This window comes from Neolamprologus multifasciatus, chromosome 13, assembly GCF_963576455.1.
Source record: "Neolamprologus multifasciatus chromosome 13, fNeoMul1.2, whole genome shotgun sequence".
NCBI lineage: Eukaryota > Metazoa > Chordata > Actinopteri > Cichliformes > Cichlidae > Neolamprologus > Neolamprologus multifasciatus.
In genome coordinates this window covers 16,524,329-16,538,371 of record NC_140451.1, presented here as the reverse complement: position 1 = coordinate 16,538,371, position 14,043 = coordinate 16,524,329, and the positions used below count along the sequence as shown (strand labels likewise).

Sequence of the window (14,043 nt, the reverse complement as noted above, 5' to 3'; positions counted from 1 at the left end):
TGCTCATAGCATGACCGCTTTTTCGTGCCGGCTAAGGTGATCGCAACGTGCTTTACCCAGTCAACATGGCTTCAGACGAACCCAAAGCAAAGAAACCCAAACTCTCAGAGGAGGAGAAGCCCGAGCCTCCGCCCAAAGAGAAGGCCGTCAAAATAAGGTGACCGAAGACTAAAAAAATATCCCTAATAACAGCGAGGAGACACGACCCTCCTCCCACGCATCCAAGTTAAATGCTAATATATGTGCTATCAAACCTTAAAAGGTTGACACTGTTAGCCTATGTGTGTGTCTGTGAGAGAGAGGGAGAGAGAGACACGTGCACAAAATCGCGAGTTTAGACATTGATTTTAGATGTTTTCGAGACCTCTGAAGCAGTTCAATGGGGGTGCTGTCGTAGCGTAAAGCAGCGGGTGCAAAGTCCTTTGATATTTTTGCTTTTTGATAAGCAGGGCTTTAGCTAACTGTTGGCTCATAAAGCCTGCTTGGTTTGGGCACCTCTGCGGTGAAGCAAGCCCATCTAGCTGTAGCAGGTTTTAGGTTGTGGTCGAGCGTGAGCACCACCGGAAAGCAATGTTGGGACTTGGTGTGGGACTCTGCACAGCTGCAGAGAAAGCTTACAAGGACCATCCCGTACCAGCTCCCAAAACACTCAATTGCGAAACAAGTCACGTGGCGGTCATTGTAATGCTTCCACCATCACCACCCTCTCTGAAGAAATCTGATGGCTGCTGCTGATTACTACATTCACCTCATCTGCGGCACTCCAGCAGCCCAATCAGCAGCACGCTTCTCACAGTGTAATTTGGCTTCAAATGAGTGAGTGAACTGAGCCTAGAGTCAGCAAGACAAGCCAATCACCACAGAGACACACACAGCCATGGCCCTTGCCTCCAATCGGCCAGCTCCGAGTAGGAGGAGCTGTGTTTGCAGGGGTAAATCGATCTTCCTGCACACTGAGGTGAAATTGTCAAGTTTTTTAATGCTCTAGCTCCCTCTTCAACCGGTTTTAGGTCGCCCAACAGGTTTATCAGTGTGCACACAAAGAGGAACAATATGTCTGCTGCAAGGTAAGAGCAAGCTTACGTTAGGGGAGCTGATCTAAAGGCAGGCATGGTTTAGTGTAATTGTCTGCACATGCCTAGTAATCATCTGACTACACATTGGAAATTATATATGTGCTGTAGGAGACAGTAGATACGATGCAGAAAATATCGACTGGACGGTTTTCCGAGACAGAAACCCATCGTTCAAGTCACCGTCAGGTCTTGGCGTCTCCCTGCTCTTTGCTTTTTTGAAAAAGCTGTTCTTTCGTATTAACTGTAAATCTTTGCCTTGGGCGAGAGTAGACAGAGAGCCTTTATGGGCAAGTATGGTTCCACGTGTTCATGTGGAGGTGGCATCTCTCAAGAGCTGTGTTCAAAGGCTTGCTCTATCTGGGGGAGGGGGGGTTCCCAAAAGCATTGACAAAGAAAAAAATTGTTCATATGAAGGGCACCTGTGAAAATGACACCTGAGATCTAAGGGCACGTGGTGGCAGCATGTGGATTATAATGCACGCACAGTTCAGTTTTTGCTTACAGGTAAAACAACTGTGGACTAACTCGCAGGCTGGATTTGGCAACCGATGTGCCCAACATGTTGACACACAGAGTAGCGGTTCCTGTGGTGCTCTGAAATTCTGTTATTTGTTTTGTTTTTTTGTCATCATAAAACTGTTTAGTTGTGATATTCAAGCTCTACTTTCGGTTGCTTGCCCCAGGAAAAGAACAGACTACACAAGCAGCAGAAGCACACGCACACTGAGTGTACCGCTGTCCTGATGTTGCCACGTTGTGACGCCATAACAAAGTTACATGCATGACTGACTGGATTTTGTAGTGCCTTCTGATGAGTCATGCATGTTTCCTATTTATGTCTCTTTGATTCGTGCTGTGCCTTAAGTCACATAATTAAAGTCAGGTGGAAACAGATCTTTTTTTGAATAGAAATAAAATGGCACGCTCACTGGAGTGAGCAATCATAAATTTTTAAGTCAGTGCAATTTGGCTTTCTGCATGTTTCTGAAATGCCTGAGCATTTGACAGATTGCTCAACCAGAGCAAACGAGTAATGGATTTCCACTCCAGCTCGACTGTTAAGAGCACCTTATTAAAGCAAAGACAAAGCGATGAGACTGAAACGATTTAATGTACAGATGACTCGTGAACGCTGTCGTATTAAAATTAAGAGATGTAGCTCAAATCTGTATGTCTTTATGTTTCAGCACTAATTCACTCTTTGGGATGGGAAACCCCTTGCTGGACATTTGTGCTGTTGTGGACAAAGATTTCTTAGACAAGTAAGTATGAGAATTAGAATCATGAGTGCTTGTAATCCTGCCCTTTGATTGGTCCAGTAATGAGTGGTAATAAAATAGTGCATATATATGTAAACACATACTTGGTAGGAGGTGTTTACTTCCAAAATAATACTGCTTTGCTGCTTATTTTAACCCCGATGTTATAAAGGAGAAAGAGTAACGAACTCTGATTTTATTGTTATTTTTTTGCAAGTCACATAAGATCAATTGAAAGGGAGACATTTGGTATCAGCGAGGTCACATCAGTGACAGGCTGGAAGAGAAAGAGATTCCCTGATGTAATTTGATCAGGAGCAAAATGAGGACGATAAAGGGAAGCAGAGCACAGGAAGCGGCAGAGCTGTCTAATAATCAGCGTCAGCAGAGCTGTACGTTCAGCAGATGCATTGCTTTAATGTATCCTGAAAAGAAGCCGCACCCTGTTTGATCATCACATGTATTTACATCACCAAAAACTCAGGAGTTCAAAGATCCTGTAGAAGTTGTGATTATTAACTATGATGTAGAAATCTAGGGATTGTATTGACATGACACATTTAAATATTCTCTGTAGTAGTGGGAGCGATCAGCTGAAATCTGCTCAGAGTAGCCATGTTCTCTGTGAGTTGACCAAGACAGACGGGACAAAGGGCAGCTCAGCGTCCACTCATTAACCCCTTGCATAAACTCCTGGATTAGAGCTAAACCAGCCGACTGTAGCTCTAATTCAGTCCCACTTACAAAAAAGCACAACTACAACTGCACTTTAATCCCCAGCCTACCGTTGTGTGATCTCCTGTTAAGGAAACCGTACCTTATTTAGCTTTATTGCTTGTTTTATTTGTTTGTTTTTTTTAGTTGGACTGAGATTATTTGAGTAAGAGGAAAACAAATCACACTTTCACAGGAAAAATGCGTGAACAGCACATTTGGAAGCTTTCCTACTGCACTTAAAATCCTGGCTCACATAAATGGCGTCCACATGCTTCTTATTTCTGTTTTATTTGAAAGTAATTCTTTTTTTTTTTTTTCTCCTCTGATTATTTGCAGGTACTCTCTGAAACCCAACGATCAGATCCTGGCTGAAGCCAAGCACAAAGAACTGTTAGTATCTCCTCTGTTGCAACATTCACTGTAGATTATGTAGTTTTTTGTAGAGCTCCTCCCATGTGGGTTTACCTAATCTTCAAACATGGCTTGTGTTCTGAATTCATACTGAGTTTGCACCCCTCTGCTCTGGAGCGGGCCAGTCAAAACAAGCGCACACTAGAAAGTGCCACGACTGACCTCTGTGCCTTCACACACAGCCAGTGGTAGAGCAGCAGATTCAGCGCAGAGAGACCATCTCATCCAATAGCAGACTGGGACACTTTTCCTCCCAGTCCCTCTGAGACAAGAGCCAGAAAGCAAACATTTAACATTAGGAGATAAGAAAGTCATATGTGGCCTTGTGTGATTATACTGTTGTATTCCTACTCTTCACAGTTCAGTTTATATATGACAACAGGTTGTGCTTTAGTAATGGCAGGCACTTGCATGCACAACTCATTTTTGAGGATGAATGTTATTTGATATCAACACATATTTAAATGACACTTTTTTTGTATCAGTTTGTGATCTGTGATGTGAACTAGGGGAATCATTGATCACTTATAAGAAGGTGCAAGTCCACACGTTTAATCTGCTAGTCTTGCTTCTTAAGCCTCTCAGGCTGTGCTCGATTTAGTCCTCAGAGAAGCGTAACATGCAGGGGATTGTAACTGTTTTAAAGTGGTCTTGAGCAATAGTTCTTCAGGCTTTCTGAAGGTCTGTTAAGGGTGTCCTTACACCAATTTTTAATTAAGTCCTTGTACTTGATCTTTAAACCAATGTTTTTTTTTTCTTTGTTTGTTTTGTTGTTGTTTAAATCACTTAACACTGACCTATGAATTATTTAAGGACAGAAAAGGCACCTAACTAAAGGAATGAATCAGAACCAAGGATTGTGCGTATACATAATAAAGAACTTAGCAAAGAGCCTTTTTTAAATTATATCCTTGGGTACTTTGTTACCAGCAGGCTACTGCAGACAAACATAATTTGTTCCCAGACATAAAATTGTATTTTTGCATCAACAAGATGAGTTATTAGCCAAATACCTGGCATAGGTTAGCATGCTGTACAGTGTGACCTTGAGGAAAGGTCAGCATTCTTAAACCAGTATCTGAAACTAATGTTGTTAAGAAATATTTTTTAAAATCAGCACCTGAGAGATGCATCTGGCCATTCAGTTAGTCCATCTACTGTTCACTGAGGCCTCATCAGAAATACTCTTAGTGGATGGGTGGCTGTCCAGAAGCCATTCTTAAGGGAAATGCCAGATTTCACAAGAGGTTGACTAAAAAATTAGTGGCAACAGGTCTTAAGGAGTGATGAATCAAACTTTCAGAGTTTGTGTTCAGATTGTCATCAATATGTACACAAGAGGTCAGGAGAGAGGTACAGCAGTGAGTGTAGGCTAGGAATGCAACGATACCAATTTTTTCAAACCGATACTTGGATCTGAGTACTTGCCGATACCGCGTACAAAAACCGATACTTCTACCACACACACACACACACACACACACACACACACACACACACACACACACACACACACAAATGCAATTAATTGGAAGACAGGTTTTATTTTATTCTCTGCCGATAAAAAATAATATCTTAATAAAAATGACCACAAAAAAATTTAAAGTGAAAAATAAGCACTTCTGTTAAATTATTGCGGAGTGTCCACATTGTAATTTAACAAAATATCACTGAACTATTGGCACTGTCTCGAGCTTTCAGAATAATAAATAAACACTTCTGTTTGGAATAAAATAAACTTTTAAATTATTGCAGAGTGTCCATATTGTAAACAAACAAACAAAATAACGAAAGTATTTGGCAGTATATCTGTATCTGTTATTTTATCTGCCCGTGGATTTTCTCTTGACATTTTTCATCGCTTTTCCAAAATCTGAGTTAAAAATTGGCTGTTCCGGTCCACACTGCTGACATTTTGTTTAGCCTAGCTACAGCAGCCTCCAGATTCTCTTTTTTATCTGGAGCCGCCAGTCTCACTCGTCTACCCCTGTGCCTGTTTAGTGCCGGATGTCCCCCTAGTGGCCAATCAAAAAACTACAACAGAAATGACAAGCCACCCTCTGATTAATGAAATAAGTTAGTATCGGTTCATGGTATCGGTTAACTTTTACGAGTATGAGTACACACACATTTTACAGTATCATACCCGATACCAGTATCGGTATCGGTGCATCCCTAGTGGAGGCCCTGGTATCTTTTGGTTGTGCTTTTCAACCAGTGGTTTTTGGGATTTTATCAAAATTGATGAAATCATAAATGCAGAAAAGTACCATCAGCTTTTGAGTTACCTGGAAAGTTTCTGATTGGTAACAGCTTCCCAAGCACTACAAGTCATGGATTGGCCTCCTCAGAGCAACACCCAAAGAAGAGCTTTGAATGTCTTTCAAGAAGCCTGGCAACCTATCCCTGAAGACTATTTAAAGAAAATTACAAGAAGTCTTTCCTAAGAGTTCAGGCTGTGTTGAAGAATAGAAGCGTTCATGTTAAGTACTGACTTTCAAGCTGATTAGAAGTGCACAAATGCACAGACCCCATTTTTGCCTTATCTACAGTATTGCCATGTATGTTTGCACATGATTTAGTCGTTCACGGCACCTGTTTCTCATTTTCCTAGCAAATCGGAAAGAAACAAAGTGGCTCGAGACTTTTGCACAGTACTGTATTTGAACATGCTGCCTCCGATACTCACATAAACCACAAAAACGCATTATGGTGTGTAGGCCCGTTGCATAGCTACATTTATGGAACGTAAGATAGCAAATTCTCGTGCTTTAGCTGTAAACAGAACATTGAAGCGTGTCTGTGTTATATAACAGTGGTAAATGGTTCAGATAGTATAATCAGTGGTCAGTCATGCATGTATTGTATACTTGACCTGGAAAAAATATGAGGCTGCTATCTGCAGAATGTAGTCTGATACGAAGGGATTTTACTGACTGAACCATCACCAGGCACGCTATAGAGGGAAACCCAATAAAAGAGCCAATTATGCAGTGTCATGCAAACCAGTTTAATAGCACTATGGTAATCACTGCCTGCAGAAAACTTTTGATATTCCCTAATAAGAGGCACATAAATGCATTTTCCTTAAAAAAACCTTTTTGAAAAATTGCAAACTTTGGGGGGGGGGGTTTGTCTCCAGGACTCTTGAAGAGACTGCAAATAATGCTCTGTGCAGTGAAGTCTACATTGAGATTGCCTTAAAAATATCGCTTATCAGTGCACTGTTAGACCACTTGGATCAATAGGAAGTGGATTTCTGGTGGCCCAGGGAGGAATCAAAACAAGGAAAAGTGGCTCTGTTTCAACTGATAGTCTTTTAAAAAAAAATCAGACACATCTTCATTTAATTGTGCTTTGGGTCATTTGAAAAACCAGGATTAGTTTGCACACTGTGTTTCCAATCTTTATACTGAACTACGCTTTACTACCATTAGATTTCATGTTATTTTCTTAAGGAAATAAATATATAAAGTATATTAGATAAGGTGTAAACCTTTGGTGCCAAACAGCCACAGTTCGATCAGTCATCGTTATTAATCCTTTGCTCTAGGTTTCAAACTTCTGATTAGTGATTGGCCCTAGTTTGACACACTTTCCTTTTGGAAATGTCAGTCACACCTTTGTTTCTTTCTGTAGGTTTGAGGAGCTGGTGAAGAAGTTCAAGGTTGAATACTACGCTGGAGGAGCCACACAGAACTCCATAAAGATCGCTCAGGTGAGATTCATTTAAAGTGTAAATGTTGGCCTCTGTGCACAGGATGGACTGGCTGATATTGATGCGAGTTCTGTCACTGTCTACAGTGGATGATCCAAGAACCTCATAAGGTGGGCACGTTCTTTGGCTGCATTGGCAAAGACAAGTTTGGAGAGATCCTGAAGCAGAAGGCTGAGGAGGTGCACGTCGACGCCCACTACTACGAGCAGGACGAGGAGCCCACAGGGACATGTGCTGCTTGCATCACCGGAGATAACAGGTGGGTAATTGAATGTTAACAGCATGCAAACTCAGTGTGATCTAACCTGTTTATAAACCTGTGTCTCACTACTTTTCTGCTCTCAGGTCTTTGGTGGCTAACCTAGCTGCTGCTAACTGTTATAAGAAGGATAAACATCTAGACCTCGAGGAGAACTGGAAGCTGGTGGAAAAAGCTAAAGTCTACTACATTGCTGTAAGTATTACATCACTGTATGCTGATTTGTGCCACTTTAATGAAGCTTTAAGGTGGGCATGGAGTCATATCACAAGCCTCTTGTTTTGTTTTGTTTTTGTCCAGTGGTTTGTAATTTAAGACTGTTCCACCCAATTACTTTGTGAGGTTGTGATCACATGGGCCTGGAGATGGTTGGTGACCACCTGGCAACCTCGAGTAAAGTTGTCTGTAACTCACTAACTACTCACTGGGCTGTAGTAAAACTTAGAAAAAGTCCAACATCCCTTTCCAACTTCCTTTTAGAAAGTGCTGGCTGCAGCGCTGAGGTTGAGCTTTTACTTTGAAGGCGAACGGTGTCCATTTCCAGATCTGTCGCATTTTCAGGTTCACTATAGTGCGGCGAGCATTTGAAGACGAGACAAGGGACCAGAGCAATCTCAGTGAAGCAGCATAAATTCCTTGCAACCAATTTTATCATGCAACTGCCATCAACCTGTAGCAACCATTGGGCTACCACTCAAGAATGCTTTTTTTTTTTTTTTTTTCCCCCCTAGCGACCTTTGGTTTGTGGGGAGGTCACTGACCGGCCTCTAAGCCTGTGTGAGTCTGGCCTAACTTAGGGCGGCGTTCACTTATTTGGCCTGCTCTGTGCTCTTGCATAATCACTTATGTTTTACCCTGGTACTGATCTGCATCTCTCTCAGTATCCAGCCTTCACCCGTGTTGTTTTTTATGGTTCTTGAATCTTCCTGTGTTGTTGGTATTCATTATGTGAATCTCGTGCTCTGCGTGGATGATGGTTGTGAGATGGTTAATATCATGCGTGCTCAGATTGTTTGGCAGCGTGGGTCAAGACGAAAGCAGCACCACAAACACATGCTTGGTCTGTGATATCTCAGTGGTTTAACTGTGACATTGACTGTTTTGTTTTGTTGAAGACTTTAGTGTATGTGACTCATTAGACCCATCAGATATTAAAAGCAGATTAGTCCTGACCCAGTGTCGTTCCTTCCTTCCAGGGTTTCTTCCTGACTGTCTCCTTGGAGTCCATCCTGAAAGTAGCGAAGCATGCTTCCGAAAATAACAAGCTCTTTTGCATGAACCTCTCTGCGCCCTTCATCTGCCAGTTCTTTAAGGATAACCTCATGCAGGTTATGCCCTATGTTGATGTGCTGTTTGGCAATGAGACAGTAAGCCACAGTTCTCACAGTGAAATCTCCACACTAACGTTAATGATTTGCACATATTTCAGATTAACTCAGTGTGATCTTTTTTTGTTGTTGTTGTTGTTGTTTTCTCAGGAGGCAGCTGCTTTTGCTAAAGAGCAAGACTTTGATGTGAGTAGACTGTTAGACTTTATCATTTACACAAGAGAAAGGCTGGATTTTCTGTGTATTTGTGTATCATCTGCTTTGTGTGTTGATGTGTATTTTGTCTACAGACAAAGGACATTAAGGAAATTGTCAGGAAAGCCCAGGCTCTACCCAAAGACAACAAAAAGAGACAGAGGGTTGTAGTTATTACTCAGGGGAAGGATGAAACGGTTATGGCTCAAAGTAATATTTCCTTCTTTTTTTCCCCCATTTCCTGGCATCTGTTTCACTCTCTCTTGTCCTTGTGTGGAAGTGAACTGTTTTTCTCCTCGTCTTTCCAGGTGACAAGATTGAAACTTTCCCTGTAGTGAAAACTGACCCCAAATACATTGTTGACACAAACGGTGCAGGCGATGCCTTCGTAGGAGGTAAGAGGCCCCAGTGTTGCTATTTTTGTGCCTCAGTCGATTTGCTTCAGTCTTGAGTCTTCTGTTGATTTTTATTGTGGAAGCCTCTTTTTTTGCAACACAGGTTTCCTGTCTGAGCTTGTCCAGGAGAAACCTCTGGATCAGTGTGTGAAGGCGGCACACTACGCTGCCAACGTCATCATCCAGCGAGCAGGCTGCAGCTTCCCAGAAAAACCTGACTTCAAGTGAGGATTCGTCAGGAAAGCCTTTCCTTCAGCGTGAAACCTCATACCCACTCTGCCTCCACAACCCCAACATATAAGTTCCACTATTTTCTACAAGTGCAACCCTCAACTTTGTTTTACTTCAAGTTTTTTCTTTTCTTTTAATTTATCCACACATCATTTCTTATCAGTTCTTAGTTCATATGCCCATCTTCCTACAAAGAACCAAGGGAAGTTTTAATGCGTTTAAATTACCATAAAGGAATCATGGAAACACCAGGAAATGTGGTAATTGTCCTTTACAAAAAGGGCTCTAAATATAAAATCCTGCTCTCACGGACATTTGTTTTCTACAGTTTTGAACTGTACTTCAGCTCTGACACTTCTTGCATGTGGATGCACTGACACCCACCAGACTCTCGTGGAAAAACCATGTCAACATCATGTGAGTCTGTTTTATGTTTTTTGTGTGTTATTTCATCCCCTTGGAGACAAGAGTCCAAGCACAAACAGCTACAGCAACAGGAGGATGCATTTACACACACAGGACTAAATAATAAAACCCTGATGAGGAGGTTTTGGATGCGGCTCAGAAATGTGCTGCAGTGATTTAGTTGATTAAGTTGTGATTTAGCTGGCCAGTTGTGAATCAAATGGCATTTTAAGTGTACTTTTTTTTTTTTTAAATGTATCAAGGCCTCTGCCTATTAAGTTTTGTGAAAGCTGCAAAATGTTGACTATGTCAGTGCTATTCAAACGTTACCGGCATCAAATAATGAGTGCCTTTCTTTCTCCCTAGCAGTTTGCAGGCTTGATGGGCAGAGGCCTGGGGATGATATATGAGCCTGGATTTGTCTGAGCAGGGAAACTTGAAAGCTTGTGAGAGTATTGATGTATAACCATGACCTCCCTTCTATATATAATGCATTGCTGGGAATGGATCATTATATTTGGGGGTTCTCTGCCAGAGGAATACAGTGGGCATTAAAGCAGACTTTTTCTCTCAGTTGATTTTCTTTTTTTTCTTTCCAAATGAACATTCTCCTGCATTATCATGGCAAACCCTCCGGGCAATTCTGTTAAATCTTTTTTTTTTTTTTAAATAACTTTTTTTTTTTTTTCCATTTTTATCAAATCTGTTTTCTTGAGTAATACAAAGATTCATAAAAAATTGAAGGAAAATCGTATCTGGGGCCAAGTGTTATAAACAGTCTCTATTAATGTCTGTGCTGTGATTCATACACTGGTGAGATAAACGCTGAATACTTGAATATAACTTTATTCAAAGTTTACGTAAAAGGTAAGAAATATGTATAGGACTAAATACTGTAAGAGGTGTTGTCAAATCTGTATCTGGTTGGACTGAATCATTGGTCAGTGTCCCTAAATTTCATGTTCAGATACACCAAAAAAGCCTTATAACCCGTTTGTTCCTACTGTCAACAATTCTCAGTTTGCCCATCATTGTGGTAAACTTTGAAATTAAAAAATAAACAGATTTTATCATAGATGTTTTTCTGTGTCTCATATTTTTTTATTTAATGTGAAGTGCACCTCATATTTCAGAGGTTTCTGTCTCATGGCCTCATTATGGCTTCCTTTCTTTATGTAGAAGAGTTTGGATAATACCTAAAACAAAGGGTTTTTTTCTCTTCAGTTACTGTAACTAACAAAAGGTTTTGAGCCACTCCCTGAGATCCTGTAATACATTTGCAGTACTCACTAACTTTCTGCAGATGGTGACAAAATTCTGTCTGCTGTTGGTCTGCAGGAATCGTTCTGCAGGGTTCTGGCAGTGTGTTTGGCATCAATATACTAAAAAATGAAGCAGTTGGTTCATAATTTCTTCATTTTTTTAAAGATTGCAGCAGATTCAAATAAAAAGATGTCTTTTTGTTACAAACTACTAGTAACAAAGTGCCTAAAGACAAATTCAGATGGATTCTTTGCTATGTTGCCTGTTTTGTATACACACAACACTGGCTCATCATGTGAAACATCGCATTAGATGGTCAGGTACAAGGACGAGGCTGAAAATGACAGGACAAGCAACAAATGTCCAAAGAAAAACTTTGAAAGAACCTCAGTAAGCCTGGTGAACTATTCTTTAAGACCACTTTAATCTTACGAAAATGAAAACTTTTCTACATGAAAACAGAGTTATGGACTGAATCAGAGTGACTAACTTAATGAGACTCATACTCGGTTACTGAAAACATGACTTTAATTATATATTAAAAGAAAAAAATAATATCCATGAAAACATGACATTAAGTTAAAATACATTTTTAAGTTCATTTCTTATTATTTACTGTTGGTCCTGTGTTTCTTTCTTTTGTCTCAGCCTTTCCTCCTGCAGTGAAATGTCCAGGGCTCTGAGCTGTTTTAAGAAGCCGTGATTGGGCAGGATACAGCGGCGCTGTCGCACATGCTCAATTGCGTCCACTACAGTTAAATTGTGTTTCATCATCAGGTATGCCAGGACCAGTGTCGCTGACCTGCTCCGGCCCATCACACAGTGCACCAGGACCTTGTCTAGAAAAAAATGAAGATATATGGATTTATTAGAAACAAACAAACTTATCCTCCAGATAATGAACTCAAAGGTTTCCTCAGAGTCCCGGAGGACTCACTCTGTGGGTGACCGAGGACCTCGTGGATGAAATTTGCTGCAGGCCTGAAGTACTGGGACATGTTGAAAGTGGGTTTGTCATCAGCCTCTACACCATAATACTGGATTTCCATGTCTCTGTAGTACTGAGCACCAGTCAGCACATTATTCCACTTTCCCTCTGCTGCATTCAGGATATGTGTAATCCCCAGTTCCTTCAGACCAGGCCGCTCCAGAGCAGTTTTCCTGTGTTTATGCAAACACAGACTCAGTATGAAGCTGTCATAATGAACTTTTGACACAATTGACTGAATAGTTGTATAAGTACAATGACATCTGCAGTACGCAGATTTACGCACTCATCCCCAATGTAGACATCTGGCCAGACCTCGTTGAAGTGTGTGTAATGAGCTGTGGTGCCGGTCCAGAACAGCTGCTCAAGGTCTAATGTTCCTGGAGTGATGTAAGCGCTGTCAACCTGAACGGCTGCATATGGGTTTCTACTTCTGGACTTCCCCATGCAAGAGGACATTGTTTTCCTGTGCTGTCCACAACACATACACACACACACACACAAGCATATGCCTGAAATTAATCAACTCCTGCACACTGCCATCTGTCCCAAAGCTCTACAGGGATCTAACATTACCACCTATATGCCAAGGATGTTTATGGAGTCCATGAGCATTTTTTCCTAAATACTTATCAGTCATTTATAAGCAACATGCCAAAAATTAACCGGCTCCAGCTTTTCCTATGTAAACATCTGGTTTTACCTTTTTCCAAGCTGTAATTTTTCCTATTTTCTCTCATTTTTGTTGAAACAAAAAGCAATGAATCAAAAAATGAACGATCAATAGTGAAAATAACTGTAAACCTAGTATATCACCCACAGAAACAATGGCTATAGAGGATGTAGGAAGACCAGACTTTTAGAAAAAATAATGTTGTAAAGAATATTTAAATGGTTTTATTAATTTAGGGATTGCTGTTTCTTGGATGTCACGTACAAATTCAAGCGACAGACGTGACATTTTCTGTTTGCATCATCGCTGCTGGTGCTGCTTAACTGATCATACATTTTGCAATATTAATAATAAACAATAGCAGAATAGTACACGAGATATCGGGAGCCAAATAGGAATTTAAATGACTTTTTTAAATCTCGCTCTCCGCTAATAGATTCACATTAATTATACCAATTTTTCAAAGCTTTCAGGGCCCCTGCATTGGCAGCCTTGTTCTTCATCTAGTCATGCTTCATACCAAGCCCTTCATGCACATTCTTTGAAACACTGTTCGTACTGAAGTCACACTGAACTGAAGCCATCAGTGATCCATGAGGTGTGTGACATCAAATCGTAGTACTGGTGTTGGAAACAAAAACAGATATTAAATAAAAACGAGCAATTTAGTATAAAGAAACGACTCACCTCTTTTAAATGTGGATCGCAGACCTCTACTTTCCTCAATGTGTGTGTGTGTGTTTGTGTTTGTGTTTGTGTGTGTGTGAGAGAGAGAGAGAGTTTGTGTCCGGTGGGTGTACATGTGTGTGTACCAACAGGGACCTCCCTCAGGAGGAAGCAATGAAGACTGAAATACAGACCTGGAATGGTAACTGCTCTCTCAGGCTCAGTGTTTAACATGATATTTTTAGGTAGTTGGACTACAACACCTGATCTCTCCACATGGCATGCTTTCATAATGTAATCCTGTATATGAGACCCCTAACATGACAGCACCTACTTTCCTTTAGCACGCAGTGTTCATGCACTGTTTTAAACAGAAACAAACTCAGTTGTTCAGTACGAGTGGCATCTTGCATCATCAGAGGAATGTCACTAATGTGTGGACAGCTGCAAGAATCAGTC

At 40.9% G+C, this 14,043-nt stretch overlaps 2 protein-coding genes across 4 annotated transcripts; one reads left to right on the top strand and one right to left on the bottom strand.

The window, feature by feature from the left end:
• The first annotated feature begins 14 nt into the window (after positions 1 to 14).
• Positions 15 to 12,703, top strand: adka (adenosine kinase a). Of its 2 annotated transcripts, none has more exons than XM_085183391.1 (11): positions 15 to 157; positions 2,264 to 2,338; positions 3,389 to 3,442; positions 7,103 to 7,181; positions 7,268 to 7,440; positions 7,527 to 7,635; positions 8,637 to 8,807; positions 8,919 to 8,954; positions 9,059 to 9,173; positions 9,272 to 9,358; positions 9,462 to 12,703. In XM_085183391.1, exons 1-11 carry the CDS (start codon positions 66 to 68, stop codon positions 9,584 to 9,586), a joined length of 1,116 nt encoding a protein of 371 aa, XP_085039517.1. In that variant the 5' UTR covers positions 15 to 65; the 3' UTR covers positions 9,587 to 12,703. The 2 variants fall into 2 exon arrangements, with proteins under 2 accessions (XP_085039517.1, XP_085039519.1); XM_085183393.1 differs by lacking the exon at positions 15 to 157 and adding an exon at positions 924 to 1,067.
• LOC146505299 (dual specificity phosphatase 29-like) lies at positions 10,573 to 13,875 on the bottom strand. 2 transcript variants are annotated; one of them, XM_085183394.1, is made up of 4 exons: positions 13,606 to 13,875; positions 12,532 to 12,716; positions 12,195 to 12,418; positions 10,573 to 12,096 (listed from the first exon to the last, which is right to left on the bottom strand). In XM_085183394.1, exons 1-4 carry the CDS (start codon positions 13,873 to 13,875, stop codon positions 11,870 to 11,872), a joined length of 906 nt encoding a protein of 301 aa, XP_085039520.1. In that variant the 3' UTR covers positions 10,573 to 11,869. The 2 variants fall into 2 exon arrangements, with proteins under 2 accessions (XP_085039520.1, XP_085039521.1); XM_085183395.1 differs by lacking the exon at positions 13,606 to 13,875 and having other exon boundaries at positions 12,532 to 12,731.
• Between the last annotated feature and the right edge of the window lie 168 nt (positions 13,876 to 14,043).

Coding starts and splice junctions, on each gene's coding strand:
- adka (XM_085183391.1), top strand. CDS start 66: ATGGCTTCAGACGAACCCAAAGCAAAGAAACCCAAACTCTCAGAGGAG. Junction 7,182..7,267: donor ACTCCATAAAGATCGCTCAG/GTGAGATTCATT, acceptor CACTGTCTACAG/TGGATGATCCAAGAACCTCA. Junction 7,636..8,636: donor CTAAAGTCTACTACATTGCT/GTAAGTATTACA, acceptor CCTTCCTTCCAG/GGTTTCTTCCTGACTGTCTC.
- LOC146505299 (XM_085183394.1), bottom strand. CDS start 13,875: ATGAAAGCATGCCATGTGGAGAGATCAGGTGTTGTAGTCCAACTACCT. Junction 12,717..13,605: donor GCGATCCACATTTAAAAGAG/GTGAGTCGTTTC, acceptor TGTTGTGGACAG/CACAGGAAAACAATGTCCTC. Junction 12,419..12,531: donor GATGTCTACATTGGGGATGA/GTGCGTAAATCT, acceptor GCATAAACACAG/GAAAACTGCTCTGGAGCGGC.